The sequence below is a fragment of the Fomitopsis serialis genome, assembly GCF_022376445.1.
Source record: "Fomitopsis serialis strain Sig1Antser10 chromosome Unknown B0H18scaffold_469, whole genome shotgun sequence".
Lineage (NCBI taxonomy): Eukaryota > Fungi > Basidiomycota > Agaricomycetes > Polyporales > Fomitopsidaceae > Fomitopsis > Fomitopsis serialis.
The window spans coordinates 1-27,166 of NW_025955429.1; the positions used below are offsets into that span (position 1 = coordinate 1).

Sequence of the window (27,166 nt, forward strand, 5' to 3'; positions counted from 1 at the left end):
GCCAACGGCAGGGGCTTCCTGCACGATCTCGACCATGGCTTCGACTGGAAGGAGTTCCTACGAGAAGAGGGCTACGAGGACACGCTGGAGAGCTGGGAGCAGTTTATTTGGACGAACAAGGGTATACTAAGGGAAGACGTCTCTGGCCTGGCGCTTGTTGCCAACGCTGGGCAAGAGCCACTCTCTAATTCCGGCAACGAGAACATGCTTGACCCCGCGCGCACAGTTATCATCTCCAAGGGCCGGAAGCAGCGGCGCGCCGAGAAAATTCTTGCGGAAGAAAAGACAACTACGGGTAAAGAGTATCTTGTGAAGTGGAAGGATTTCGAAGACGAGGACAACACATGGGAGCCGATCGAAACCGCCCGGCAGCTCGCAGCGATGTCAGACTGGTTGAGCCGGCGACGTGATCAGCGTGCTCAACTGTCAATCCCATACATCAATGCTCGCCACGCAGCAGAACACGGCGGTGAGGCAAGCAGGGCTGTGTTGGTTAGCGATGCCGGCATGTCTGAAGGCGAGACGAGGAACAGGATGTATTACAACTTGAAGCAACGCACAGTAAGTCTGAGCTGAATGGGTAAGATGCCTCGGTTCACTCACGCTCCCTTGCTACAGGGAACGTTCTACTTCATGGCTGTGGAGGTGCTTCGCGGCGGCGTCATTCATCAAGCACGGCATGACCTGGAGTCGTTCTTTTGGCTCTTGGTCTGGCTCGTTTTCAGGCACACAAGACATAATCGCTCTGATCCGCATGCTCTGCTGAGGGCCTTATTCGACGGACCTAGCGACTTTACTTGCGCCCTCATGAAGATAGGCTTTCTGGGGAGTAGCTTTGCTGTCCACGACAACGAACCTCTGAGCGCTCTCCTCGATGAGTTCTCGACCCTTTGTGAAGGAAACTTCCACAAGAGGGCTTCGAAGACAGCCCCAAGCCCGTTGACATACGACGCCGTGCTGGATATTTTTGACCGGGCTCTCGCTCGCACGGACTGGCCGGAAAACGACGCGGCAATCCCTTTCAAGCCTGTCGAGGACACTGACACGGTGCCGTTTCATGACGCACACTACCGGAGTACCTGGATGTCCACCGGCAGTCAGATGATCTCGGGGGCTCAGCATCCAGTACCATTCAATATGTCGCCTGGAAGCAGAATCGACGCGCCTGTCGTGGCACGTCCACTCGCGCGAGGCGAGCGTGGCGCAAGCGGCAGCAGATTACTTGTTCGCCGGCCTGCATGGGAGACCTTTGGGGACGCTGAGGGTGCCGAACACTTGCCACAAACACCGCGTGCCGCGAGTGCCGGGCCAGCCTTCGCGCCATGGGCGAGCCCGTTCGTACCTCCGCCGAATCTAACTCCAGAGTACCCTACGCCGTCGTCACGAAGGGGCTCGTCTCGTTCCGTCGTGTTGCCTATGCCCCCGTTTCGCGAAGCATCAGGCGAGTGCGGCGGTTCGTCCTCCAATCGTTCCGAGGGCGAACACCAAGAGACGGCACAAGGGACCACGGTCAGCGGGTCTCGCCGTGGCCGGAAACGGTCTCGAGAGGACCTGATTGCATCCGGCGATGATCTCGTAGTGAGTCCTTCAAAGCGTCCAAGGACCCACAGCGAACAAATGCCATTCCGTCGGGCGTCGCGTAGCCCTGCTCTTCTCTGTCCCCTCTCCGTTAGAATGTGATTGTCTCCAATCAATCTGCAGCGCCAGGCTTGTACTCTCTTACTCATGTAGCTAGTCTCGTCAGTAGATCGCCGCTGTATTCATACTTACTGTTTACTGTTGTCTGCCATCCATTCAAGCTCCGTTCTATCAAAATCGTCTGCATGGACCAGTCTTGCCGTGACATCGAGAACACGTTTGAGAGTACCAACTGATTTGTACGTATTACGCCGCCTCGCTGGATCGTTGTCTACTTTACGCCGTACTGCAAGTCAATGTCGACGTTGGGCAAGGCAGAACAATGTTTGCCAATCAAGTATGGATCATTCGAGTTTTGATGTGATATGGCTGCAGACATACGGTCGCGGGGGCGAGAGAGGAAGTAGTTGCCTACACTCACACGAAGTACGCGTGCACGAGGAGCCAGTCATGTGGTACCGCCATTTCTGTCTGACCATTGATGCTCACCGGCCGTGCGATACGCGTAGGACCGCAGCCGGGAACGCTGTAAAGACTAGCTGTGTCACTTGCTTTCACTGACTACCGACAACACCGAGAACTAACGCAGGGGAGGATCGTGCTATCCACAACCTGTCCGTCCCTCTGCGCAAGATCCGCGCTCGACAACAGAGGGCAAGCACCCACGAATAGAACCGCGACGCCGACACCCCACGGAGTGGCTGGCCCCCACATCCACCATGGTCCCACTTTATCAGAAAGGTTCTCACTCACCGAACACACATTACAACGCCATCCGCCCACAGAAACTCACCAGACCTCGTTCATTGAACCTAAATCGGAATGGGCGCGCACAACGCGTCGGAAGTGCATATCTAACAAGCTGGTTGCCATTGATGTACTACGTTTCGCCTCCAAGGGCCCGTTTCGTTGTTTTCGAGCGGCGTAGTCTTACACACCATTCGACGTGTCGCGCCATGCATGTTGCAACACGAGGTGCTTGACCCAGGTATAGTAATAGAACGAGCATAGAAGGATGATCGCGATTGACGAGGCAGTGGAGAAGCGGAGACCGACGTTGTGACGACGTGACCCGGGTGTCGGTAAAAGCCACATGCTGAAAGGACGCGTTCGTCATAGCAGGCCACTGTGTTTCTCACCGTGATGAGAGGGCCCAGATTGGACGTGTAGAGCTCACCAGCGTGGACTCCGGACCGACAGCAGCTTCATCATGCACGACGCGGCGATCATAGAGCTGACAGCACCGGCCGTGGCCTCGGACGTGACGCCGATCGCGGAGACGTTCGTCTCGTTCATGTACACACCAGCGAAGAAGCGGGCAGTGACGGTGGGGTAGGACGTCGAAATGCGAAGCGAGGGCCAGGTGTGCAGGAGGAAGAAGGTCGTGCCGACTGTGAGACGGAACACCATGCCACGCGCGACCTGGTAGAAGGACAAGTCGACCTGCCAGTGGCAACTTGATGGGAGCTGCGGCATCCCGAGCATAGGAACAGCACGACAGCGATGACAAGCTGCATGTCGAGGAGAAACAGCGGCACATCCATGACGTTGCTTGTTGCTAGAGGTCGCTCGTCGCTGTGCCGAATTCAATACAGCGTTAACGTACGCCACAGCCACCTGGCCAAATGTCAGTACCTGCTTCACACCCGGAGAAATGCTCCACGTACCGACGGTGCTGCAGCTCTCCGGAGCCACAGCATCTGTGTCAAGGTCCTCTAACCTCAGGCTCTGCCAGTGGCTTTGCGGCACTCGTTCTATAGATTTGGGGCCTTGCAGACAGCTTCACCGGTCGGACTGAAGTACTGAAGCATCGAGGCGTCCATGAGACTCCGCGACGCGATCATGTGCCCGGCGGTGCCAGGGTTCTATTGCGTCTTGACATTTTCTACGCTGCGGTCTGCACAAAGTGGCGCGAACATGCGAAATAGATCTTGTCTCGAAGACTAAATCGCGTTCTGCGTGCTGGATATCGTACATAAGCCATCATGCGGGGAGCATTGTATGGCATTCAGCATTCTGGAGCCTTAGCTCGCACGTCGGCTCGTTGAGCGCCAGAAGTCTGAATCTGGATCAATACTACATGCGTGTAAATATCAGCTCACGAGCGCATGAGCCGTAAATCAGGTAGGGTCTGTGGCGACTGCCAGCCATCGTTCAGTATGAATACGCACCAGACCTACATACATACAGGACGATCTGGACGAGCCCGGGCAAGCAGCACCTTTCTGGCCTGGATCCGGTGTGCTTATCGCCCACGCGCATCAGGACCACATGCATATAGCGCTGAGGTTTTCGAAGAAGGCGTGGCTGTGATGCCGCCAGGTGGAAAGTACAAGGTTGCGAAGGCATCACCTTCCAAAAGCAGACGAACAATGGGTGCGATGGAGCCACGTGATCAACACGTGGTAGCCCCGATTTGTCTTTCACACTCCGCCTGATCCACGAGCGCGGTTGTGGCGCTGTCCCGTTGCTCAACCATCCTCCTCATTCCCGCACTGCCTGCATATACTGGGACGCGATTTCCGCGTAATATTCGCTAATTGTCGCCATAGACGTATTTTTGGTGGCCATAAACCTACTCATTGAGGTGGTGAACCCACAAATCGCGCGGTTACTGGACGGTAAGTGTCTCGGCCTGCCCGTTTGGGCGATAACAATGGACTGACTCATAGGTCCATCAGACAGAACTGCGTCCGCGATATTGCCTTTTTTGAACACAACGTCGGCCATTGGCTTGGACCGCCGACATGCCTCACCGCTTTAAAGCCTCGCGCAGGTCGCGTTCGCACGGCGCCCTGTGCAGCTCCCGCTGTAGTCTCCCGCCCGATACTCTCTGTTCCCATCGTCAGACGACGCCTTCTCCGATGGCGCACCCAACACCCCGTCAAATGAAATCGCGCGTGTACACGATCTACCAGAACGACGCCCTACAGTCGAGCGAAGTCAACAAGGGCGGCTGGAGGAGCGAAGTGGAGGGTAAAATCGTGGAGGTACTTATCCCCATCGACCAGTTCCTGGACTTCTTTGTGCCCAGCGAGATGGCGATGGTCCCGTCGACGGCCAAGGATCCTTTCAGACTACCCGTGGGCGGGTCGGAGTCGGCTATGTACGGGCCTCTGGTACGTGGTGATGGCAGATTAGCATAAGTAACTCGCTGAACATTGTTTAGTGCGCGGGACTGGAGGCGATAGTCGGACACTTCCCAGAGGAGAAGCGTCCGTGCTTCTACAACAACGCACACGAGCCGATCAAGTTCCCTTTCCTCCTCGCCGAGCAGGACCAGCACGCGACGAAACCGGATGTCGTCGCGTCTTTGCCCGGTCAGACATTCAAATCGTCTCACCCAAATCGCTGGCGGAACATCTCCGTCGTGTTCGAGGCGAAGAGGACGGACAAGGAGGATCCGATGTTATACTGCTCGAAAGTCAACGACGAGACGCTAGTGCAACTATCCAAGAGCGCGCGTAACATCCTCGTCGCCCAAAGCCGGCTGTTCGTTTTCACAGTCGGCATCTATGGACGCCTCGCACGTATCTTTCGATTCGACCACGCCGGCGCTGTTTGCTCGCAGGCATTCGAGTATGAGTCTCACAACGGCGCGGTGCTTCACGAGTTCTTCTGGCGTCTCGTGCATCCGATTCACAAGGATTGTGACATCGTCGGTGCGGATCCGGCCGTTCAGCTCGCGACTTCGCACCCGCGCGACGTGAAGCCAAAACTGCGCTCCTGTGGCGTTGATGTCTGCGACGAAACTAAGAAGGCGTGTCGCTGGATCACCCTCGAGGGCGCGGACAAGGGCAAGGACAAGAAGTATCTCCTCTACGAGCTGATCTTTATCAACCCACGCCTCTTCTCCCGCGCGACGACGATATGGAAGGCTTTGGAGCTCGATGACCATGGCGAACCGACTGGTAAACACGTTGTCATCAAGGACGCGTGGCGTCAGCTCGTGCGGGAGTCGGAACTCAAGTTCCATAGACAGATCCGTACCCACGTCGTGCCGCCGCTCAACTCTTCCGAAACGGCGACTGAGAAATGGGACCGCCTAGATGAGGAGGCTTTCATGGCTGTGTGGAACGCGGAGTGGCGTGGCTTGGCGACAGTCGTGGCGGGCGCTGACCTTGGAGAAGAAGAGGAACTACACGTAGAGGACGAAAAGCCAGTTGGGCACAGAACACGCTCTGGGATACACCAAGTGAACGGTGCGCACCAATGGTACGAGCGGAGCCATATGCGCCTCGTCTCGGACGTCATCGGCACCCCAATCTCGCAATTCCAGCGTACAAAGGAGATGACGCAGGGGCTTCGAGATGCAATACACGGTGCGCACGCCTCTTGATGCACGCCTCTGGCGACATGTGGACTGACTGCTTATCGTCGTGCGTTTGCAGGTCATCGGCTGGCCTTCGAAGCTGGCATCATGCACCGCGACGTCAGTGAAGGCAACGTGATGCTCACCCAGGGCAGGGGCTTCCTGCACGATCTCGACTACGGCTTCGACTGGAAGGAGTTCCTACGCGACGAGGGCTACGAGGACACGCTGGAGAGCTGGGAGCAGTTTGTCCAGACGAAGACGGGTATCCGGGGAGAAGACATCTTCGGCCCGGTGCTTGCTGCGAACGCTGGGCAAGAGCCGCTCCGTGATACTGGCAACGAGAAGAAAGCTCCACCCCCACGCCCGTTGATCAACTCCAAGGGGAGAAAGTATGGCCCGTAGAGAAAATTCTTGCGGAAGAAAAGACATCGACGGGCAAGGAGTATTTGTGAAGTGGAAGGGTTTTGGGGACGAGAAGAACACTTGGGAGCCGATCGAAAACGTCCGGCAGCTCGCAGCGATGTCAGACTGGTTGAGCGGCCACAAGAAGAGCGCGCCCAACTGTCAATCCCGTACATCAAAGCTCGCGACGCAGCAGAAATGGCGGCGGGGCGAGCAGGGTTGTGTTGGCCAGCGATGCCGTGTCTGGAGGCGAGGCGAGGAACAAGATGGATTTCAAACAGCGTACAGTAAGTCTAAGCGCAATGGACAGTTTGACTCCATTCACTCATACTTCTTTGCTTTAGGGCACGTTCTACTTCATGGCCGTAGAAGTGCTGCGTGGCCGCGGCATCGTTCATCAAGCACGACATGACCTAGAGTCGTTCTTTTGGCTCTTGGTCTGGCTCGTTTTCAGGCACACAAGACATGATCACCCTGATCCGCATAGTCTGATGAAGGTCTTATTTGACGGGCCTAGCGACATCGCTTGCGCCGGCCAGAAGAGAGGGTTTTTTGGAAGTGACTTTGCTGTCCATGACAACGAACCTCTGAGCAATCTCCTCAACGAATTCTCGAACCTTTGTGAAGGGAACTCTCACAGGAGTGCTTCGACGCCAGCCCCATCCCCATTGACGTACGCCGCCGTGCTGGATATTTTTGACCGAGCTCTCGCCCGCACGGACTGGCCGGAAAACGACGCGGCAATCCCTTTCAAGCCTGCCGGGGACAATGACACGGCGCCGCTTCATGAAGCGCGTGACGGGAGTACCTGGATGTCCACCGGCAGTCAAATGACCTCGGGCGGTCAGCATCATCCAGTACCATCCAATATCGCGCCTGGAAGCGGAGTCAATGCCCCTGTGGTGGGACGTCCACTCGCGCGAGGCCAGCGTGGCGCAAGAGGCAGCGGATTGTTGTCTCGCCCGCCGGCATGGCCGACCTTCGGAAACGCTCAGGGTGCCGACCACTCGCCCGAACACCACGTAATGCAAGTGCCGGGCCAGCCTTCGAGCGATGGGCAAGCCCATTGGGACCTCCGAGTCTGGCTAATCTGCCTTCTCCCGAGTCGCCTACGCCGTCGTCACGAAGGGGCTCCTCAGCTCATTCAGGCGCGTTGCCTAGTATGCCCCTGTTTCGCAAGGCATCCGACGCGCCCCGCGGTTCGTCGTCCAGTCGTTCCAAAGGCAAACATCAAGAGCCGGCGCCAGGGAGGCAGGGAACCACGGCGAGCGGGTCTCGCAGTGGCCGGAAACGGTCCCAAGAGGACCTGATTGGAGCCGACGAGGATCTCGCAGTGGGTCCATCAAAGCGTACAAGGACCCACAGCGAGCTGCCGCGCCGTCGGCTGTCGCGCGGCCCAACTCCAGAGCGATGATGAACGCATGCTTCTGTATTCTATTGTCTCTCCCGAAGACTGACTGTCTGCATCGCTACGCTCGCATTCTGTTACCCGTGTAGATCGTCTCGTCGCTGGATCACTGATGTAGTTATATCCACTGTCTGCTGTTGTCTCCTATCCATCCATGTTTCACTAGTTTTATCAACGTCGGCCTGGTTTTGACAGGTCTTGCCGCGACATCAGAGAAGTGTTTGCATTATAAGTATCTCTTTGTTCAGCAACGGAGACTATGTTTGAATGTACCAACTAATGTTGTGCGTACGCAGGGTCGTCGTCTGCTTTACGTCGTACGTCTATCAATGTCAACATTGGGCATGGCAAGGCTATGTCCGCTAATTACGGACAAAGGAGTGACTACTACAAACACCACCGCGACGCCGCCTGCATCCACCATGGTCCCGCCCTAACAGAGGACCTACCGGACGGCACATCAATAGGCCATCCGCCCACAGAACCTCACCGTCGAGAGCACATGATAATATTGTCACTAACGCATTACGGTTCGCACCTCAAGCCGGAGTACGCGCTCACTCCGGCTGCCGTCCGATGGACGAACGCGGGCGTAACGACGATGCCGACCTATCGATCGGTGTGCTCTCCCGGCGAGCAACCGCGGATACATGCGACTCGGCTAAATGAGTGTCCTGCAGTCATATGGCCAGCGCGGCGGCAGCGTCGGTGGCTCGCCGGTCCTCGATGTCCTCCAGCGGCACTCGGTCGTACACATCGTTCGATGGCTTCCGCCGTGCGAGCGGCGACACGAGGTGCTTGACCCAGGTGGAATAGAGCAAGCCGAGAAGATTGATCGCAATTGACGGGGGAGCGGGGGAGCGGAGACTAACGTCGTGACATTGTGACCCAAATGTCGGGAGACAGCCACATGCTGAAAGGACGGGTTGCTTCCGTTCACCATGGCATATCAGGCGATTTCCCACCTTATTGAGAGGGCCCTGACTGGACGTGTAGAGCTCGTCGGCATGGACTCCGCACCGACCAGCAGGTTCACCATTTCTCGGGAGCTCGCCGCCAAGCGCGTGATCATAGAGCTGACGGCCCGGACGTCACGCCGATCGCGGAGACGTTCGTCTCGTTCTTAAACACACCAGCGAAGAAGTTGGCGGGGAAGGTGGGCCAGGACATCGGGATGCACGTAAGGGGCAGGGCGTGCAGGAGGAAGAAGGTCGTGCCGACTGTGACATTGAGATGGGGCACCGTACCGCGTAGTCACCGCGCGACCAGGTACAGCGACAACATACGCCATAGCCGTATCTGGCCAAATGTCAGTATTTGCTTCACATCCGGAGAAATTCTCGACGTACCGACGGTGCTTCAACTCGCCTGGCACATCCGTGTCGCAGTCCTCCAACCTAGGCTCTGCTAGTGGTTTCGCAGCACTCATTCAATGGGTTCGGGGACCGAGTCCGAGTCCAATGTGGCTATGGTTCAATTGCAACGCCGTACAGCCATGTAATGTTGGAACATGCGTTTAGGCACGAGCTCGCAAGGTCGGCCGAGATAGTTCCTGAATGAAGATAAGGGAGGTCAGGGTATATAAACCGTAGTTTTCGATGTACCTACCTCACGCGATTGCCCTTTGGGCATCGTCCGCGCCCGGGACACTCGCGCCCGTCGACCGTCGTTCCGCTTGTTCTCACATGTAAGTCTCCAGTTATCAAGACGAGCACTCACCGTTTCTCGTATTTTTACCTGTCTGTACAGCCTTGCAGACAACTTCGCCATGACCAAACTGAAGCGTCGAGAGTCGAGACGTCCAGCTCGTCGCTCGAGGAGAGGACGCGCGACGCGATCATGTGCCCGAGCTCTGTGGCTCACCCGGAGGAGCGGCCCGACACCTGTCCGCCGTACTTACTTACTAGATACGCGCTTCATCGCCTACGACCTTGAACAACTGCATAGCCAGAACGAGACTTACTTCGTCGGTCAGCGAGCCGCGCTCGAAGGGAGGCTGGTTGTACGGAGCAGGAAGAGCATGCTTCTGGCCGGGAGGATCGACAGAGGGTAGAGAGAAAGAGGGGATGCTACGGCTGTATAGCGACATGGATATCGAATGTCTACGGCCAGTAAGTTACGGTGGTACTTATGGATCCTCTACCGCGACTCCATCGCAGCTTGATCCCAGACTTGGACGCTGCATGGAAACCTCCCGTCCTGTACTACGGCTGGTCAATCGGTGATCTCCTCCCAAAGCTCCTCGAATACGCGGAAGAGCACAAGCTCACGAGATACACCGTCATCGGCTATCTAAGAAAGCCTACGACGCCCTCCGGTGAGAAATTGTATCTCTCTGATGACTCGGACGGCGAGAGCGACACGGGGAGCGTGCACTGGGGCGACGCAGAAGATGAAGAGGAGGAGGAAGACGGCGAGGTTCGCGTTCAGCCGACTGTATCTGCAGAGAGCGCTCTTTATACCATGGCGAAAGAGGCCGGTGTGAATATGCGTCATCTGCCCGCATCGAGGCAGCCATTCCGTGTCCGCGGCGCACTGCACGACCCGCACAACCTGGTGATCTCCGTCTACTCGAACTAGTACGAGCTGGGCTGGGCTCTCTGACGGCGAGGTCGGGAAGATGCGGGAGAAACTTGGTATCCAGGAGGCGCCTGCATGGTACGTGAGCAACATCGATTCGACATGGAGTAGGGTTGCTCGTAAGTGGTGATTAATGTGTTGTCTCCTGCTATCCAAGGAAAGCCAGTTTGATGGTACGTGGCGCCGGTATTTTGATCGCGACGGCTTGACATTAACTCATTCGCGAGTATTCAGGCTGTTATGATGTCTTGGCCGATGGCCAACCGATGGCCCATTCGTACGGGAGCAGACGAGTAGGATAGTGTAAGATAGCCCCAGCTCATCCTCGACGACTCTCAGCGTCTCTCCAGAGTCACATGATCTGTCCATATCCGGGTTATCCAACTAGGGTTACAGCTAGGGTTTCGACTCGGGTCAGCGAGGGTAGTACTACTGTAAGTATATGAATGGTCGACGAGAAAAGAATGATCTATAGTAGCAGTTATAGAGCTGTAAGGATAAAGACCAGAACAGGAGGGAGATGTAGTGCGGTCACGAAGTTTGGCTATCCATAGTCATTGTAATGTATCATGTTCTGACGAATTCACGGTGTCACGGTTCTGCACATTCATGCAGCATGCTAGGAGACTCCAGGCATATACAAGAACAGCTCGATTCGTGGTGCTCGCCTGCTACTGTCGGAGTCAGTCCGAGTACAGTCAGATTCAGTGGTATGAGTCCCACGTAGGCCACAATATCAATATCTCCGCAAATGTCTGCGTCTGCAAGAGCCGCTTGCCGGGCCTTCCGCAGATGCTGCTCCGAGTCGTAGGGGTCAGGCTCTACAGATCTGACATGCTCAGGCTCAGCTGCCATTTCTTATACATCTACGACAGGTGTCTTACCGAGGTTCAAGAAAGTGAGTACCACGACACCGAATCAATGATACAGCATGACATGAACTCACATTCCCCGAGTCTTGCTCATTGGTAACCCCAGGAGATTTCGTGCTCCTCTTTGCAACATTAGATAGGTTCTTCCTCTTGCGACCTGATAACGACGGCATTCGTGCTGGCTCTCGCGTCGGAAATCCGATTATTTCCTAATAAACCAAATATGTTCATGAAATGGCTGGATCAATTGATGATTGTCTATCAGGACTTAAACAGTCCTGCGCTGCGTCGATTTTCTCTCCTAAAAATCAAGGGAAGTACATTTGGAATGAAGTTAGGAGAACAGATACTATATTTAATGGCTCTGTCGACCTCTGATAGATTTTGAAGACCATCGCACTGCCAAAACGGCTTGAAGCGCGCGGTCAACGTCTCACGTGATGTAGTCGAGTATGAGCTGGGGCTATCTTACCATAGTCCAATGGATCATGTACGAGGCGAATGCGACGGATTATTTTTACCAACGAGCACCGAGACCAAATCAATACTGTCCAACTTTGCCAGGCTAAATATTGTGACAAAACATTAATTCCAGCAAGTCAAAATACATCCGTTCGACGCACGTCGCACGTCGGAGGACGCGCGCACATAGTGTCACACGTGATCGATCCAGCGATTGGCTCGCCGTCAACTCAGAGCGAGTCGTCTGCGTCGAGGACTCGAGTTGTCCAAAACAAGTCTGGCACCTTTCACCGCTCTGCACACGACCGAGGCCGTATCTGCCCTGCGCGACCATGTCCACCGTCGATTTTGACACGGCGGTGAAGCAGGAGGAAGCGCACCTCCGCAAGGTGCACCCCACGCCGGACGACATCCCGGGGTGCATGACGCTCTTCGACGACTTTCTCTCCTGCAACAGTACGTCCCCCTCCCCGCCCACCCCACTCCCCGCTGAAACTGCCCCTCCGCGCGCGCAGTCGTGGGCAAGCAGCTCACCTCGCTCTACCGCTACGGCCACATGTCCGTCTGCGGGCCGAAGCTCGCGGAGTTCAAGTTCTGCATGTCGCTGAAGGGCCTGCACCCCGAGGAGCGGCGCGACGCGTGGATCCGGCGCCGCGCGGAGTGGTGGGCGCGCCGCCGGGTCGAGAAGAGCAGCGAGGACGTGTGGGACGTGCGGACGTACGTGCGCTTTTCGCGACATCTGGCGAGGGCTGACTGATGGGCTCTGTGCGCGGTGTGTAGGGAGCCGCTGAAGGACTTCCCGCCGGCGAGGCCGTACATGCCCTCGGAGACCGGCTCTGCGCTCGAGTGAGGGATGGCGTGCAGGGCTCTATGCGGACCGCACGCGCGTTAGGCTCGACCGCATTATGAACAAGTGCGATCAAGATCGCAGTCAATTTCGTCGCGTTGATCATGGGGAGCTCGTGCACCAAGTGCTCGAGTGCAGGCTAGACTGGACTGCCAGCCCCTGGGTACTGCTGCGGAAGTGGGAACAGTGTTTGTATTCGCCTCACCCATGATGGGCGTGATGGGACGGCCCTTGCGCAGCCCCTCGTGTACATCTTGCAACAACAAGAACACGACTTCAGGCTCAAGTTCCTGAGGACGATTCACGGGGGGCGTACTGGATACGGACGCGGAACCTAAATGCGTACGTTGCACAGTGTGATGTTATTGGAACCCAATTCTTTCCGATAGTTGGAATTCTACGGGAGAGCTTGAGTACAGCAACTGCAGGAACGAGATCTAGGCACATCGTCGCGTCTTCGTGCCCCCCTTCCCCGGATATACTGGATGCTCGTGCCCCACAACCCGAGATTTGAACGTGCGGTGTTGTTCGCCTCTCGTTCGGCCTGAGTGTTTGGTCCTGGTTCTGGTAAGTATGCCAGAACCTGCCTCGCAGTTAGATATTGAACATTGAAGACCTTTTGACACTAGCGATAAGTGACCTTCGACGGTGCCGAGACTAAAGAAGGACGTATTCTACGACACTCCTCAGCGCTTCAGTAGCTCGGTCTGGAGATTGATGAGGAACTGCCACTTTGCGTCGACCTTCTGACGTGCGTCGCACCCGCCAGCCCGATACGGATGATCTTTGGCATGTTCCATGAAGAGTTCGAAGAGCGTGCAGGACTTAAGTTCAGTTGCTGTCAGTTGAATTCGTTGTACCGGTGCGAACGCGACTCGGACAATGGACCTCGGCCTCAACGGCTCTGAGATCAAAGTAGAAACGTTCTCGAAGCTGTTTCCAATGGACGCTGGTCCAGAGTGCAGATACGTCGTTGTCGCGCAGAGCTGTGGTTGCGCGCCGTCGGTCTCCTTGGTCGCGGCCGCCAGCCCAAATGCGGACAGTCGCACTACAGTCGCGGCAAAGAGGAGCGGAAAGTCCCGTGAAGAATCCGAAGCTCACTCGCCGTCAGCTCCATCCTCGTATCGATGCGATCTCGAGACATGACGACATAGCATGACCGCATTGGGATGGTAGTTGACACTTGCTGTGCTAGTTCGTGCGCAGGTTGATTCACCTCTCTCTTCACAGAGACCACGCCCGGTGTATATATAGGCCTCGGTATCGGGTAGAAGGTCGACCCCGTCCCTTCCTCCCCCTCCCACTATCTCCCCTCTCACGCGAAGAGGATGCATCGCCCGAGCACACGCCGTTTCCCCATATCCCTACGCCCGTCTTTCTCGTGCTATTCCAGTCCCGCGCCGTTGCCAATCCGCAGAGACTGTTTATATGCGTTTAAATGAGTCCTTGGTCAGCATGAGATCAGTAAGCTTGCGGTGCCTTTTTGAACGCTCAGCTGCTGACATGCTTGCATAGACGGACGACTACCTCTGAGATGAACGCGGTGTCGAGCGGTCCGCCTGCAACACGCCACCATGTCAGGCGTGTCCAGGCGTAGGAACGTGCGCTGCTCGAGACCAGTGTGAGTACGCTGTCATTTGTGAACGTTTGAACGCTGGGAACGCCGTCGCTGCGTGGTCTCCAGTGTCTCCGTCTCCCGTCCGGATGTGGACGGCGAGGCAGCCCAACCGGGCCCGACGGAGGCGCTATTAATAGCCGCGAATGAGCGGGCCTCCCCGCCGGCTATTTGAGGGGCGCGCCACCCGATCTGAGATGGGAGTGCGTCATCGTCTCTGGGGTGACCGAATGGAGCCGCGCGCAGCCCTTCGCGAACAGCGAGCGGGCGTGCGCAGTGCGCAGCGCCTGTCCTGCCAGGCCAGCACATCTGAGACACAAGACCCCGGCTTCTCCCTTTCTCTCCGCCACCGCTGCGCAGCCGCTATAAGTCTCCTGTTATGCGCTGACTTCCTGCTCCCTCCTACTTGACACCTTTGGTATGTCCGTCCCTTTGGCTGCCTTTGGAGTGGGAGCGCTGATAGGAAGTCGCGAGTCAGACAGGACCCCCGTTGTCATTCGGCCTCACCGCCTCTGGGCTTCGCCGACAGCCGCCCGCTTCGCACACTGGCGGAACATTCTTCGCTGGACCACTGTCAGCCACATTCGCATCTGTTCGTCTACCCTCTCTACAACCTAGTCCATCCTGCAGGCGCAGTGTCAGCCTCCCCTTCCCTCCTTTCATCGTAACTTATCCATTTCGCTGTAAACATGCCGTTCGGACACGTCCCCGGCCCCCTCCGCACCCTCAAGCTCAATCGTGCCTCTCGCGCCCTTCTGCTCGTCGGACTGGGGGTTACGCTATTATACATCGGTCTGACACTGACGACATCCTCTGCGCGTGCACCACACCTGCTTTCGTCCGTCTCTGCCTTCATGACCTCCCCCCTTAACGGCCCCGCGCCAAACGCCACAGCCTCTGCCTCTGCGCAGAAGCCGAAGGCCACGCAGTATGACCCGAAGCTGATTCTTGGTGAAACGCATAATACGGAACACGCCGGCCCACCGGCGGGGTTCAATGGCACGCGGCGGGCGAACGCGACGTTACTTATGCTCGCGAGAAACAACGAGCTGGAGAAGGCGAAGCAGAGCGTGCGCGATCTCGAGGAAAAATTCAATCGCCAGTTCGGGTACCCATGGCTTTTCCTGAACAACGTACCATTTGACAAGAAATTCAAGGAGTGAGTGTCGGCCTACGCCGGAAAGCACTCGTGCTGACATATGGGCTAGGGAGATGAGCGCGCTCGTGTCGGGTCCGATTACGTTCGCACTTATCCCTCCGCAGCACTGGTACCAGCCCGACTGGGTCGACGAGGACAAGGCGAGTCGGAGCAGAGACGCGATGGTCGAGCAGGATATCATCTATGCAGGTGCGCCACATGCTGTCTCGTCTGCTTTTCTTGCTGAACGCCTACACGCGGCAGGGAGCGTGTCGTACCGGAACATGTGCCGTTTCAACTCAGGTTTCTTCTACCGCCATCCGATTCTGCAGCAGTACAAGTGGTACTGGCGCGTCGAGCCCGACGTCCACTTCCACTGCGTCGTCGACGAGGATCCGTTCTTGTACATGGAGGAGCACGACAAGGTCTACGGTACGTCGCTCGTTCCTATGATATGAAGGTCACTCACGACTTGCGCAGGGTTCACGATCACGCTGCTCGAGTTTGAGAAGACGATCCCGACGCTGTGGCCGACGGTGAAGAACTTCATCGAGGAGAACCCGCAGTACGTTGCGCCCGACAACGCGATGGGCTACCTGAGCGAGGATGGGGGCGAGTCGTACAACCTGTGCCATTGTGAGTGCTGCTATTATTAGCTTCGATGGTCGGCGCGGCGAGGCGGCGACGGGCTTGGCCGATCGGCATTGCGATGGCTTCTTTCCCCGTACGCGTCGCGGCAGCGGAGGTGCGGGGCTTGGCGCGGGCTCTGTCAGCCAAGGATGTTGTCCTGCCGAGGAAGCTGACTCGGAACTGCTTGGCGTGCCGTCCCCAGATGCGCTCCCCCCGCACCGTCTCCCGTTACCTAGTTCGAGTTTCGCTCCCCAGGGAGGTTAACTGACGTGTTGCACCCAGTCTGGTCGAACTTCGAGATCGCAAACATGGACTTCTGGCGCGGGGAGGCGTACACCGAGTTCTTCGAGTATCTTGATGCCAAGGGCGGGTTCTACTACGAGGTGCGTGTCTCGCCTTCCCCATCCAATTGCTTCGTTCGTCCGTGTACTCAGCTATCTTGGTTTCCACAGCGCTGGGGCGACGCACCTGTGCATTCCATCGCCGCGGCGCTCTTCCTGCGGAAGAACCAGATCCACTTCTTCGACGAGATTGGGTACGAGCACCACCCGTTCACGCATTGTCCGCACACACCGGGTATGATCAAGAAGAAAAAATGTACGTGCCGCGGATGGAGGAGCTTCGACTACCAGGCATACTCGTGCATGCGCAAGTGGGAGCGCATCTTCAGGTAGTCAGGAAAGGAAGGGGCGTGTCGCAGGATTCGATGAGGGAGGGTTGAATGATGGTGGTTGAGCCACGCCCGTGTCCCGCCCTCCTGGTCCGTGTCCGGGAGTGTTGGTGCGCGCGGAGCGTCCCCGATCCCGTCCAGAGGCCGCGCAGACCTGCCGTCCAGCGGTGCCGCTCGCCCGGGTCTGAGGAACGCGGCCGTAGTGATTGAGGTCCGCGCTCTGGTTTGGGTGGCTTGGGTTGCGGGCAATCCGTGAAGCTGCGCCCTATGGTTGGTGAGCGAGGTGGCGAGTGCTGTTTGGGGCGGGGCTGCCTACGCGGACTCGCGGACTGCGGTATTTACATCCACATACGTATTCACACATCTACGTAGCGAGCGAGGGCTGGAAGGCGGCTTTCGCTGACGTTTGCGCATATAGCGCATTCTGCCCATGTTCTCTCTTTGGAATGTATTTCTAGGCATTTTGGGTACTTGGAAAGCAGCTCGACACTCGCGAATCTCGTGGGCATAGAATCTCGAATCATGTGAATGCACTGGCCAAGCAAGTACTGGCGGACAATTCTGCGACCTCGCACTTGGGCACTTCTGAGCGTTTACTGGCATCGAATTGAACGGTATTGCAACCGCATGTACGAGGCAGACTGACAAAAGCGCGTACGATTAATGATTCCACTGGCGGCTGCCGTGCGAAGTCCGCACGCACTGTAAGGCTCTGAGGAATTAAAATACGCCACATCAGGTACACGACTAAGTACTACTCGTTGACCACCTGCATAGAAACGAAGGACTCGATTCGTACGCCAGGCACTGGTCGCTCGCGTCTCCTTCACCCCGGAGTACTCCTGCGTCCTGTCGACAGCCTCGTCGGGGACGGCAGAGCCCATTCCTCGGCCCGCACAGGCGGAGATGGCGAGGAGGCCCGGGTCGAGGGCGGGAATCCAGATGTGGATACAACGGGCTGCTGGTGATGGGGCGGGGCGGGAGGTAGCGCTACAGAGTCTTCTGTCGGTGTCCAGAGTACTTTTCAGCGGGAGGTCCGCCTCGGACACGGTGACTTCGTCTTCCTCCCCGAGCCCGGATGTGTACGGGCCCGAGGACGATCACCACCTGGGAGCAACCGTACTCCATGTCGCGTAGGTATTGCTCACGTACCATGCAGGCGCCTCTTGAATCCCGAGTTTCGTCTGCATCTTCTCGACCTCGGCGTCGGGGAGAGCCCAGCCCAGCTCGGAAGCTAATTCGAGTAGACGGAGATGACGAGCTTATGCGGGGCGTGCAGCGCGCCGCGGACGCGGAAGGGCTGCCTCGAGGCGGGCAGATGACGCATATTCACACCGGCCTCTTTCGCCATGGTATAGAGAGCGCTCTCTGCGGATACAGTCGGCTGAACGCGAACCTCGCCGTCTTCCTCCTCCTCCTCATCCTTTGCGTCGCCCCAGTGCACGCTCCCGTGTCGCTCTCGCCGTCCGAGTCGTCAGAGAGATACAATGTCTCGCCGGAGGGCGTCGTAGGCTTTCTTAGATAGCCGATGACGGTGTATCTCGTGAGCTTGTGCTCTTCCGCGTATTCGAGGAGCTTTGGGAGGAGATCGCCGATCGACCAGCCGTAGTACAGGACGGGAGGTTTCCATGCAGCGTCCAAGTCCGGGATCAAGCTGCGATGGAGTCGCGGTAGAGGATCCATACCAGATACGCGTTTCATCGCCTACGACCGTGAACAACTGCATAGCCAGAACGAGACTTACTTCGTCGGTCAGCGAGCCGCGCTCGAAGGGAGGCTGGTCACGGTTGTACGGAGCAGGAAGAGCATGCTTCTGGCCGGGAGGATCGACAGAGGGTAGAGAAAAAGAGGGGATGCTACGGCTGTATAGCGACATGGATGTCTACGGCCAGTACAGTGGTACAATGAGGGCAGACCAGCCCGGTGTGGCTGTTGAACGAGAACTGCCGGGCCGCTCCTCCACGATAGCCGCAGAGCCCGGTCACATGATCGCGTCGCGCGTCCTCTCCTCGGCCCTCGGGCTGGACGTCTCGACTCTCGTGAGTCTCGACGCTTCAGTTTGGCCATGGCGAAGTTGTCTGCAAGGCTGTACAGACAAGCAAAGCTATGAGAAACGGTGAGTGCTCGTCTGGATAACTGGAGACTTACATGTCCGTACGGCTTCGCAATTGAACCGTAGCCACATTTGACTCGGAGGTCCCCCAATCCATTAGTATTGAATGAGTGCTACGAAACCGCTGGCAGAACCTAGGTTGGAGGACCTGCAACACGGATGTGCCAGGCGAGTTGAGGCACCATCAGTACGTCGGGAACTTTTCCGGATGTGTAGTGAGTACTGATATTTGGCCAGATGCAGTTATGGCGTACTTATGTTGTCGTGGCAAGGCTGGTCGCGCGTACTTATGGGGTACGGTGCTCTATCTCAGTGTCGCCACGACCTTCTTCTCCTGCACGTCCCGCCCTTTCTGCGCATCCCGATGTCCTGGCCCACCTTCGCCGCCAGCTTCTTCGCTGGAGTGTTCATGAACGAGACGAACGTCCGCGATCAGCGTCACGTCCGGTGCCGTCAGCTCTATGATCGCCGCCTCGTGCTCGGCGGCGAGCTCCCAGGAAATGGTGAACCCGCTGGTCAGTCCGGGGTCCACGCCGACGAGCTCTGCACGTCTAGTCAGGGCCCTCTCAATAAGGTGAGAAACATCTTGATATGCCGTGGTGGACGAAACCAACCCGTCCTTTCAGCATGGGGCTTTCCCCCGACATCTGGGTCGCAATGTCAATGTCACAGCGTCAGTCTCCGCTCCCCCTCCCCGCCCGTCAATTGCGATCAACCCTCTCCGCTCGCTCTACTCCACCTGGGTGAAGCACCTCGTGTCGCCGCTCGCACAGCGGAAGCCATCGAACGGTGTGTACGACGGAGTACCGCTGGAGGACATCGAGACGGACAAGCCGGAGTGAGCGCGTGCTCCCGCGCCTTGAGGGTGCGAACCGTAATGCGTTAGTGACAATCATTATCATGTGCTCTCGACGGTGAGGTTCTGTGGGCGGATGGCCTATTGATGTGCGCGTCCGGTAGGTCCTCTGTTAGGGCGGGACCATGGTGGATGCAGGCGGCGTCGCGGTGGTGTTTGTAGTAGTCACTCCTTTGTCCGTAATTAGCGGACATAGCCTTTCCATGCCCAATGTTGACATTGATAGACGTACGACGTAAAGCAGACGACGACCCTGCGTACGCACAACATTAGTTGGTACATTCAAACATAGTCTCCGTTGCTGAACAAAGAGATACTTATAATGCAAACACTTCTCTGATGTCGCGGCAAGACCTGTCAAAACCAGGCCGACGTTGATAAAACTAGTGAAACATGGATGGATAGGAGACAACAGCAGACAGTGGATATAACTACATCAGCGATCCAGCGACGAGACGATCTACACGGGTAACAGAATGCGAGCGTAGCGATGCAGACAGTCAGCCTTCTTCGGGAGAGACAATAGAATACAGAAGCATGCGTTCATCATCGCTCTGGAGTTGGGCCGCGCGACAGCCGACGGCGCGGCAGCTCGCTGTGGGTCCTTGTACGCTTTGATGGACCCACTGCGAGATCCTCGTCGGCTCCAATCAGGTCCTCTTGGGACCGTTTCCGGCCACTGCGAGACCCGCTCGCCGTGGTTCCCTGCCTCCCTGGCGCCGGCTCTTGATGTTTGCCTTTGGAACGACTGGACGACGAACCGCGGGGCGCGTCGGATGCCTTGCGAAACAGGGGCATACTAGGCAACGCGCCTGAATGAGCTGAGGAGCCCCTTCGTGACGACGGCGTAGGCGACTCGGGAGAAGGCAGATTAGCCAGACTCGGAGGTCCCAATGGGCTTGCCCATCGCTCGAAGGCTGGCCCGGCACTTGCATTACGTGGTGTTCGAGGCGAGTGGTCGGCACCCTGAGCGTTTCCGAAGGTCGGCCATGCCGGCGGGCGAGACAACAATCCGCTGCCTCTTGCGCCACGCTGGCCTCGCGCGAGTGGACGTCCCACCACAGGGGCATTGACTCCGCTTCCAGGCGCGATATTGGATGGTACTGGATGATGCTGACCGCCCGAGGTCATTTGACTGCCGGTGGACATCCAGGTACTCCCGTCACGCGCTTCATGAAGCGACGCCGTGTCATTGTCCCCGGCAGGCTTGAAAGGGATTGCCGCGTCGTTTTCCGGCCAATCTGTACGAGCGAGAGCCCGGTCAAAAATATCCAGCACGGCATCGTATGTCAACGGGCTTGGGGCTGGCTTCGAAGCCTTCTTGTGGAAGTTTCCTTCACAAAGGGTCGAGAATTCATCGAGGAGAGCGCTCAGAGGTTCGTTGTCGTGGACAACAAATTCAGTATCTAGAAAGCCTCTCTTAGTGTCGGCGCAAGAGAGGTCATCGGGACCATCAAACATGGCTTTCAACCGAGCGTGCGTGTTGGGGAGACTGTGTCTTGTGTGCCTTAGAACGAGCCAGACCAAGAGCCAAAAGAACGACTCCAGGTCATGTCGTGCTTGATGAATGACTCCGCGGCCACGCAGCACTTCTATGGCCATGAAGTAGAATGTGCCCTAAAGCAAGGAAGTATGAGTAAATCGAGTCAAAACTGCCCATTGCGCTTAGACTTACTGTACGCTGTTTAAAATCCATCTTATTCCTCGCCTCGCCTCCAGACACGGCATCGCTGGCCAACACAACCCTGCTCGCCCCGCCGTCATGTTCTGCTGCCTCGCGAGCTTTGATGTACGGGATTGACAGTTGGGCGCGCTCTTCTTGTGGCCTACTCAACCAGTCTGACATCGCTGCGAGCTGCCGGACGTTTTCGATCGGCTCCCAAGTGTTCTTCTCGTCCCCAAAACCCTTCCACTTCACAAAATACTCCTTGCCCGTCGATGTCTTTTCTTCCGCAAGAATTTTCTCTACGGGCCATACTTTCTCGCCCTTGGAGTTGATCAACGGGCGTGGGGGTGGAGCTTTCTTCTCGTTGCCAGTATCACGGAGCGGCTCTTGCCCAGCGTTCGCAGCAAGCACCGGGCCGAAGATGTCTTCTCCCCGGATACCCGTCTTCGTCTGGACAAACTGCTCCCAGCTCTCCAGCGTGTCCTCGTAGCCCTCGTCGCGTAGGAACTCCTTCCAGTCGAAGCCGTAGTCGAGATCGTGCAGGAAGCCCCTGCCCTGGGTGAGCATCACGTTGCCTTCACTGACGTCGCGGTGCATGATGCCAGCTTCGAAGGCCAGCCGATGACCTGCAAACGCACGACGATAACCAGTCAGTCCACACGTCGCCAGAGGCGTGCATCAAGAGGCGTGCGCACCGTGTATTGCATCTCGAAGCCCCTGCGTCATCTCCTTTGTACGCTGGAATTGCGAGATTGGGGTGCCGATGACGTCCGAGACGAGGCGCATATGGCTCCGCTCGTACCATTGGTGCGCACCGTTCACTTGGTGTATCCCAGAGCGTGTTCTGTGCCCAACTGGTTTTTCGTCCTCTACGTGTAGTTCCTCTTCTTCTCCAAGGTCGGCGCCCGCCACGACTGTCGCCAAGCCACGCCACTCCGCGTTCCACACAGCCATGAAAGCCTCCTCATCTAGGCGGTCCCATTTCTCAGTCGCCGTTTCGGAAGAGTTGAGCGGCGGCACGACGTGGGTACGGATCTGTCTATGGAACTTGAGTTCCGACTCCCGCACGAGCTGACGCCACGCGTCCTTGATGACAACGTGTTTACCAGTCGGTTCGCCATGGTCATCGAGCTCCAAAGCCTTCCATATCGTCGTCGCGCGGGAGAAGAGGCGTGGGTTGATAAAGATCAGCTCGTAGAGGAGATACTTCTTGTCCTTGCCCTTGTCCGCGCCCTCGAGGGTGATCCAGCGACACGCCTTCTTAGTTTCGTCGCAGACATCAACGCCACAGGAGCGCAGTTTTGGCTTCACGTCGCGCGGGTGCGAAGTCGCGAGCTGAACGGCCGGATCCGCACCGACGATGTCACAATCCTTGCGAATCGGATGCACGAGACGCCAGAAGAACTCGTGAAGCACCGCGCCGTTGTGAGACTCATACTCGAATGCCTGCGAGCAAACAGCGCCGGCGTGGTCGAATCGAAAGATACGTGCGAGGCGTCCATAGATGCCGACTGTGAAAACGAACAGCCGGCTTTGGGCGACGAGGATGTTACGCGCGCTCTTGGATAGTTGCACTAGCGTCTCGTCGTTGACTTTCGAGCAGTATAACATCGGATCCTCCTTGTCCGTCCTCTTCGCCTCGAACACGACGGAGATGTTCCGCCAGCGATTTGGGTGAGACGATTTGAATGTCTGACCGGGCAAAGACGCGACGACATCCGGTTTCGTCGCATGCTGGTCCTGCTCGGCGAGGAGGAAAGGGAACTTGATCGGCTCGTGTGCGTTGTTGTAGAAGCACGGACGCTTCTCCTCTGGGAAGTGTCCGACTATCGCCTCCAGTCCCGCGCACTAAACAATGTTCAGCGAGTTACTTATGCTAATCTGCCATCACCACGTACCAGAGGCCCGTACATAGCCGACTCCGACCCGCCCACGGGTAGTCTGAAAGGATCCTTGGCCGTCGACGGGACCATCGCCATCTCGCTGGGCACAAAGAAGTCCAGGAACTGGTCGATGGGGATAAGTACCTCCACGATTTTACCCTCCACTTCGCTCCTCCAGCCGCCCTTGTTGACTTCGCTCGACTGTAGGGCGTCGTTCTGGTAGATCGTGTACACGCGCGATTTCATCTGACGGGGTGTTGGGTGTGCCATCGGAGAAGGCGTCGTCTGACGATGGGAACAGAGAGTATCGGGCGGGAGACTACAGCGGGAGCTGCACAGGGCGCCGTGCGAACGCGACCTGCGCGAGGCTTTAAAGCGGTGAGGCATATCGGCGGTCCAAGCCAATGGCCAACGTTGTGTTCAAAAAAGGCAATATCGCGGACGCAGTTCTGTCTGATGGACCTATGAGTCAGTCCATTGTTATCGCCCAAACGGGCAGGCCGAGACACTTACCGTCCAGTAACCGCGCGATTTGTGGGTTCACCACCTCAATGAGTAGGTTTATGGCCACCAAAAATACGTCTATGGCGACAATTAGCGAATATTACGCGGAAATCGCGTCCCAGTATATGCAGGCAGTGCGGGAATGAGGAGGATGGTTGAGCAACGGGACAGCGCCACAACCGCGCTCGTGGATCAGGCGGAGTGTGAAAGACAAATCGGGGCTACCACGTTTTGATCACGTGGCTCCATCGCACCCATTGTTCGTCTGCTTTTGGAAGGTGATGTCTTCGCAACCGTGTACTTCCCACCTGGCGGCATCACAGCCACGCCTTCTTCGAAAACCTCAGCGCTATATGCATGTGGTCCTGATGCGCGTGGGCGATAAGCACACCGCATCCAGGCCAGAAAGGTGCTGCTTGCCCGGGCTCGTCCAGATCGTCCTGTATGTATGTAGGTCTGGTGCGTATTCATACTGAACGATGGCTGGCAGTCGCCACAGACCCTACCTGATTTACGGCTCATGCGCTCGTGAGCTGATATTTACACGCATGTAGTATTGATCCAGATTCAGACTGCTGGCGCTCAACGAGTGCGTCTTGACATTTTCTACGCTGCGGTCTGCACAAAGTGGCGCGAACATGCGAAATAGATCTTGTCTCGAAGACTAAATCGCGTTCTGCGTGTCGGATACGAGTCGTACATAAGCCATCATGCGGGGAGCATTGTATGGCATTCAGCATTCTGGAGCATTAGCTCGCACGTCGGGGATACGTAGCACATCGCCTACAGAGAATAGGTATGCCCCAAATGCAACTGCCGGAACCTCCAGCTACTGGGTTTGTGACATTACACCTCGAGGCTGGCCATCCAGTGCCACAGGCGCGCTTTGTGTCCTGAGTATGACATCGTCACTGCAATATACTGGTGAGTTCCTCGGGCAGAAAACGCTCAAGTTACAAGGCTGTACCGATTCGCCATGAACATCACGCGGCGCCTCCACAACGGTAAGTGCTGGTCTGGGATACTATGGACGACTGCAGGCTTACTTGTTCGTGTATTGATCGTAGAATCAACGCGTAGTGCGAACAATCATGCTTGCGAAGGCTTCAGCTAGAATCGCCACTGCGCCGACCAACGGATCGTAGTAGCTTCTTCGCTATCCGTTCACAACCTTCTCAGTCCTGAGCTAGCCTTTACTAACGAGAACAAGGCATCGCATCACTCAGATGACCAAGCATAAGCCTCGATTTCAGAAGAAAAGGTATTTCTTCGAGTAAGTCAAGCCACTAAATGCAGGTGAGCGGTCACTTACTTGAGGCCACTACTATCATAGAAAGTGCAGTGTGCTCATTGATGAGCATCTTTTAAGATGTCCGACCGCTCGTCCGGCTCTTCCTAGTGGTCAAAGCATTGTCAAATTTCGCCAGAGCTGGCATGAAGCGCCTCTACTCGTGCAACCAGACGTTCACATACATATCCCGGGTCGGACGGTTTTATTAGAATCATCTCGTACCACTGCCACATCTGGCTATGCAGCTCCTGCTTCACACTGGGAATCTGTCGCGGCCTCTGAGTCCGCGGTGTTATGCGAGAATCGGGACCGACGTGCGAAGTACGAGACAAAGTACGCCGGTTCATGAGTCTACCTTTGACAGCTGCTCAGCTCCGCCTCACATGCAGAGTTACTTTTGGCCGATTGTCGCTCGACTCTGCGATCTGTGCGTATCATTATTCATGGCCCCTGTTTCTACATAGCCACGTCGTGGCATGGACCGTATTGCTGACGCTACGCATATTCCAGCAAATTTTTCTCAATGCGTCTGCTCACAGGACATCTACCATTCAGACAACTTGAAGCACATTCGAAATGAAGATTCGCTGAATTACTCGGGGCCACATCATTGGAAACTCTCATTGAGCCGTACGCGCACTAATCACACCGCGTATCTGTGAGTCGCCATTCTATCCCTCAATGCCAGGCCAATGGCTGATCGATAATGCTAAGTTACAAGCCACTGGAATCGATCCGTATAATGGCGTAGAAGTCTCAACCGAGCCAATCTGAGTCTCCACACGAACCCTTCTGAAATTCCCTCACTGGCACCATCTTCGCCAGACCCTCATTCTGTCTGTCGCAAGCACACGAAGCGTGATGCGACCGGTCAATTGACCGCAATATTCGGATCGGATTTACGAGCGGTTGTTTGGACAAGGTCATCACTGACAGATCGACATGGACTCGGCGACGAGCGGTGATCCGAGGTGAGGCTACCCTTTACTGCTACTCATGATTGACTACAGCCAGTTGCATTCACAGTGTGCGCCTAGCGACATGTAGTGCCAGGTGTTGTACGCTAGCGAACAGTCTTGGCTTGCATAGACGTGGATGCAGTCGGCGCATACGCGAGCCAAATGCGTGGCTACTACCTCGGAGTGGCGCAACGCCGCTTTGATTAGTACAGAGCGAAGTTGTTGTTCAAGGACAGCTTGAGTATGTGTCGGCTGATGCGAAACCTGACGACTGGCGCATGCGGCCGCTGCTCGATTAAATCCAAGTTGTGCGCCGCATATCCGCTCGGAAGCTTGACAGTTCTGCAGCGCTTGACAGGAAGGCGCGATCCTTAGCATGCGCAAACAAGGTGGAAATGGGTCTAGGTCAAAAGACGAGAGCCCGAGTACCGCACCATCTTTGCATACCCTATCGCAAGCACACAACCTCGAGCGAAGAAAACCGAAGGATCGTTGATGCTGTACAATGTCAGCCGCTGACCCAAGTCTGTTCGTCGCTCCGTCTGCGCATGTCGCTGCAACGACGCTGTCTGCCAAGTGTTACCACCTTCTTCCTCGCCTTTCACGGGATGTCTGACATCTGACATTACCAGCCATATAATGAACTCCTGCACTGTCGCGATATGCGGTTAGTGTCTAACTTACCGCGTGCATGATCACGTTGATGAGGCTCCGTACGCAGCTCTGGTCCTCTACGACCACGCAATATCACTCTCAAAAGAGATCAGATACTTCTGGAAGAGGGGAGTTCGGACAGGATCCAAGCTATTATTCTTCTCAAATCGCTACTCGCTATCGGCATATGCCGTCTTCACTGTCGCAAACATGGGCCGGCTCAGTCACAAGGTGTGTGGATTCCAGAGTACGAGTCGTGCTGACTAGCTGACGTTGCATAAGGGTGATGTGGTCATATCTTAACACGATCGACGCGCACTGATGTCATCAATTCTTAGGTGCATGACCGTCAACGTAGTCATCAACGTCTGCCTCTTCGCTTTGTGTGTAACGCAAATAGGTATGTCTCCGGAGCTGGGAACATAGTGCAACCGTAGCTCAGTTACTGTTATCAGTATTCGCGGCGCTTCGCGTCTTCGCGATCAGTGGTTACAACAAGCCCGTCACTGCGCTTGTATCATTCCTGAGCTCTGCCACGATCTGGGGTAACTTGGTGAGTCGACTGCTCAAATATATGCCACATCGAATTTCCAGGTACTCAGTCTGAAACACCTTATAGTATCTCTTTTGCAAGACGACATATTCCCTACAGAGCTATACCGG

At 56.4% G+C, this 27,166-nt stretch overlaps 4 protein-coding genes across 4 annotated transcripts; 2 read left to right on the plus strand and 2 right to left on the minus strand.

Moving 5' to 3' along the window:
* Positions 1 to 12: 12 nt before the first annotated feature.
* Positions 13 to 1,673, plus strand: B0H18DRAFT_1130158 (uncharacterized protein; the record flags this gene model as incomplete). The annotated part of the gene is made up of 3 exons (XM_048035459.1): positions 13 to 561; positions 619 to 1,578; positions 1,644 to 1,673. Coding segments are annotated over 3 exons (1,539 nt in total), but the record flags the coding sequence as incomplete, so codon positions are not given.
* A 763-nt stretch (positions 1,674 to 2,436) lies between these two features.
* On the minus strand, positions 2,437 to 3,620 carry B0H18DRAFT_1219234 (uncharacterized protein). Its single transcript, XM_048036713.1, has 5 exons — positions 3,306 to 3,620; positions 3,245 to 3,255; positions 3,135 to 3,213; positions 2,816 to 3,081; positions 2,437 to 2,734 (listed from the first exon to the last, which is right to left on the minus strand). The coding sequence occupies exons 1-5, from the start codon at positions 3,336 to 3,338 to the stop codon at positions 2,569 to 2,571; spliced, it is 555 nt and encodes a 184-aa protein (XP_047884550.1). The 5' UTR covers positions 3,339 to 3,620; the 3' UTR covers positions 2,437 to 2,568.
* Positions 3,621 to 6,398: 2,778 nt separating this feature from the next.
* Positions 6,399 to 7,892, plus strand: B0H18DRAFT_469202 (uncharacterized protein). The gene is made up of 2 exons (XM_048038207.1): positions 6,399 to 6,642; positions 6,700 to 7,892. The coding sequence occupies exons 1-2, from the start codon at positions 6,622 to 6,624 to the stop codon at positions 7,663 to 7,665; spliced, it is 987 nt and encodes a 328-aa protein (XP_047884551.1). The 5' UTR covers positions 6,399 to 6,621; the 3' UTR covers positions 7,666 to 7,892.
* Positions 7,893 to 8,443: 551 nt separating this feature from the next.
* On the minus strand, positions 8,444 to 9,852 carry B0H18DRAFT_1130161 (uncharacterized protein; the record flags this gene model as incomplete). The annotated part of the gene is made up of 4 exons (XM_048035460.1): positions 8,444 to 8,630; positions 8,845 to 8,983; positions 9,050 to 9,062; positions 9,727 to 9,852. The coding sequence occupies 4 exons, from the start codon at positions 9,850 to 9,852 to the stop codon at positions 8,444 to 8,446; spliced, it is 465 nt and encodes a 154-aa protein (XP_047884552.1).
* Between the last annotated feature and the right edge of the window lie 17,314 nt (positions 9,853 to 27,166).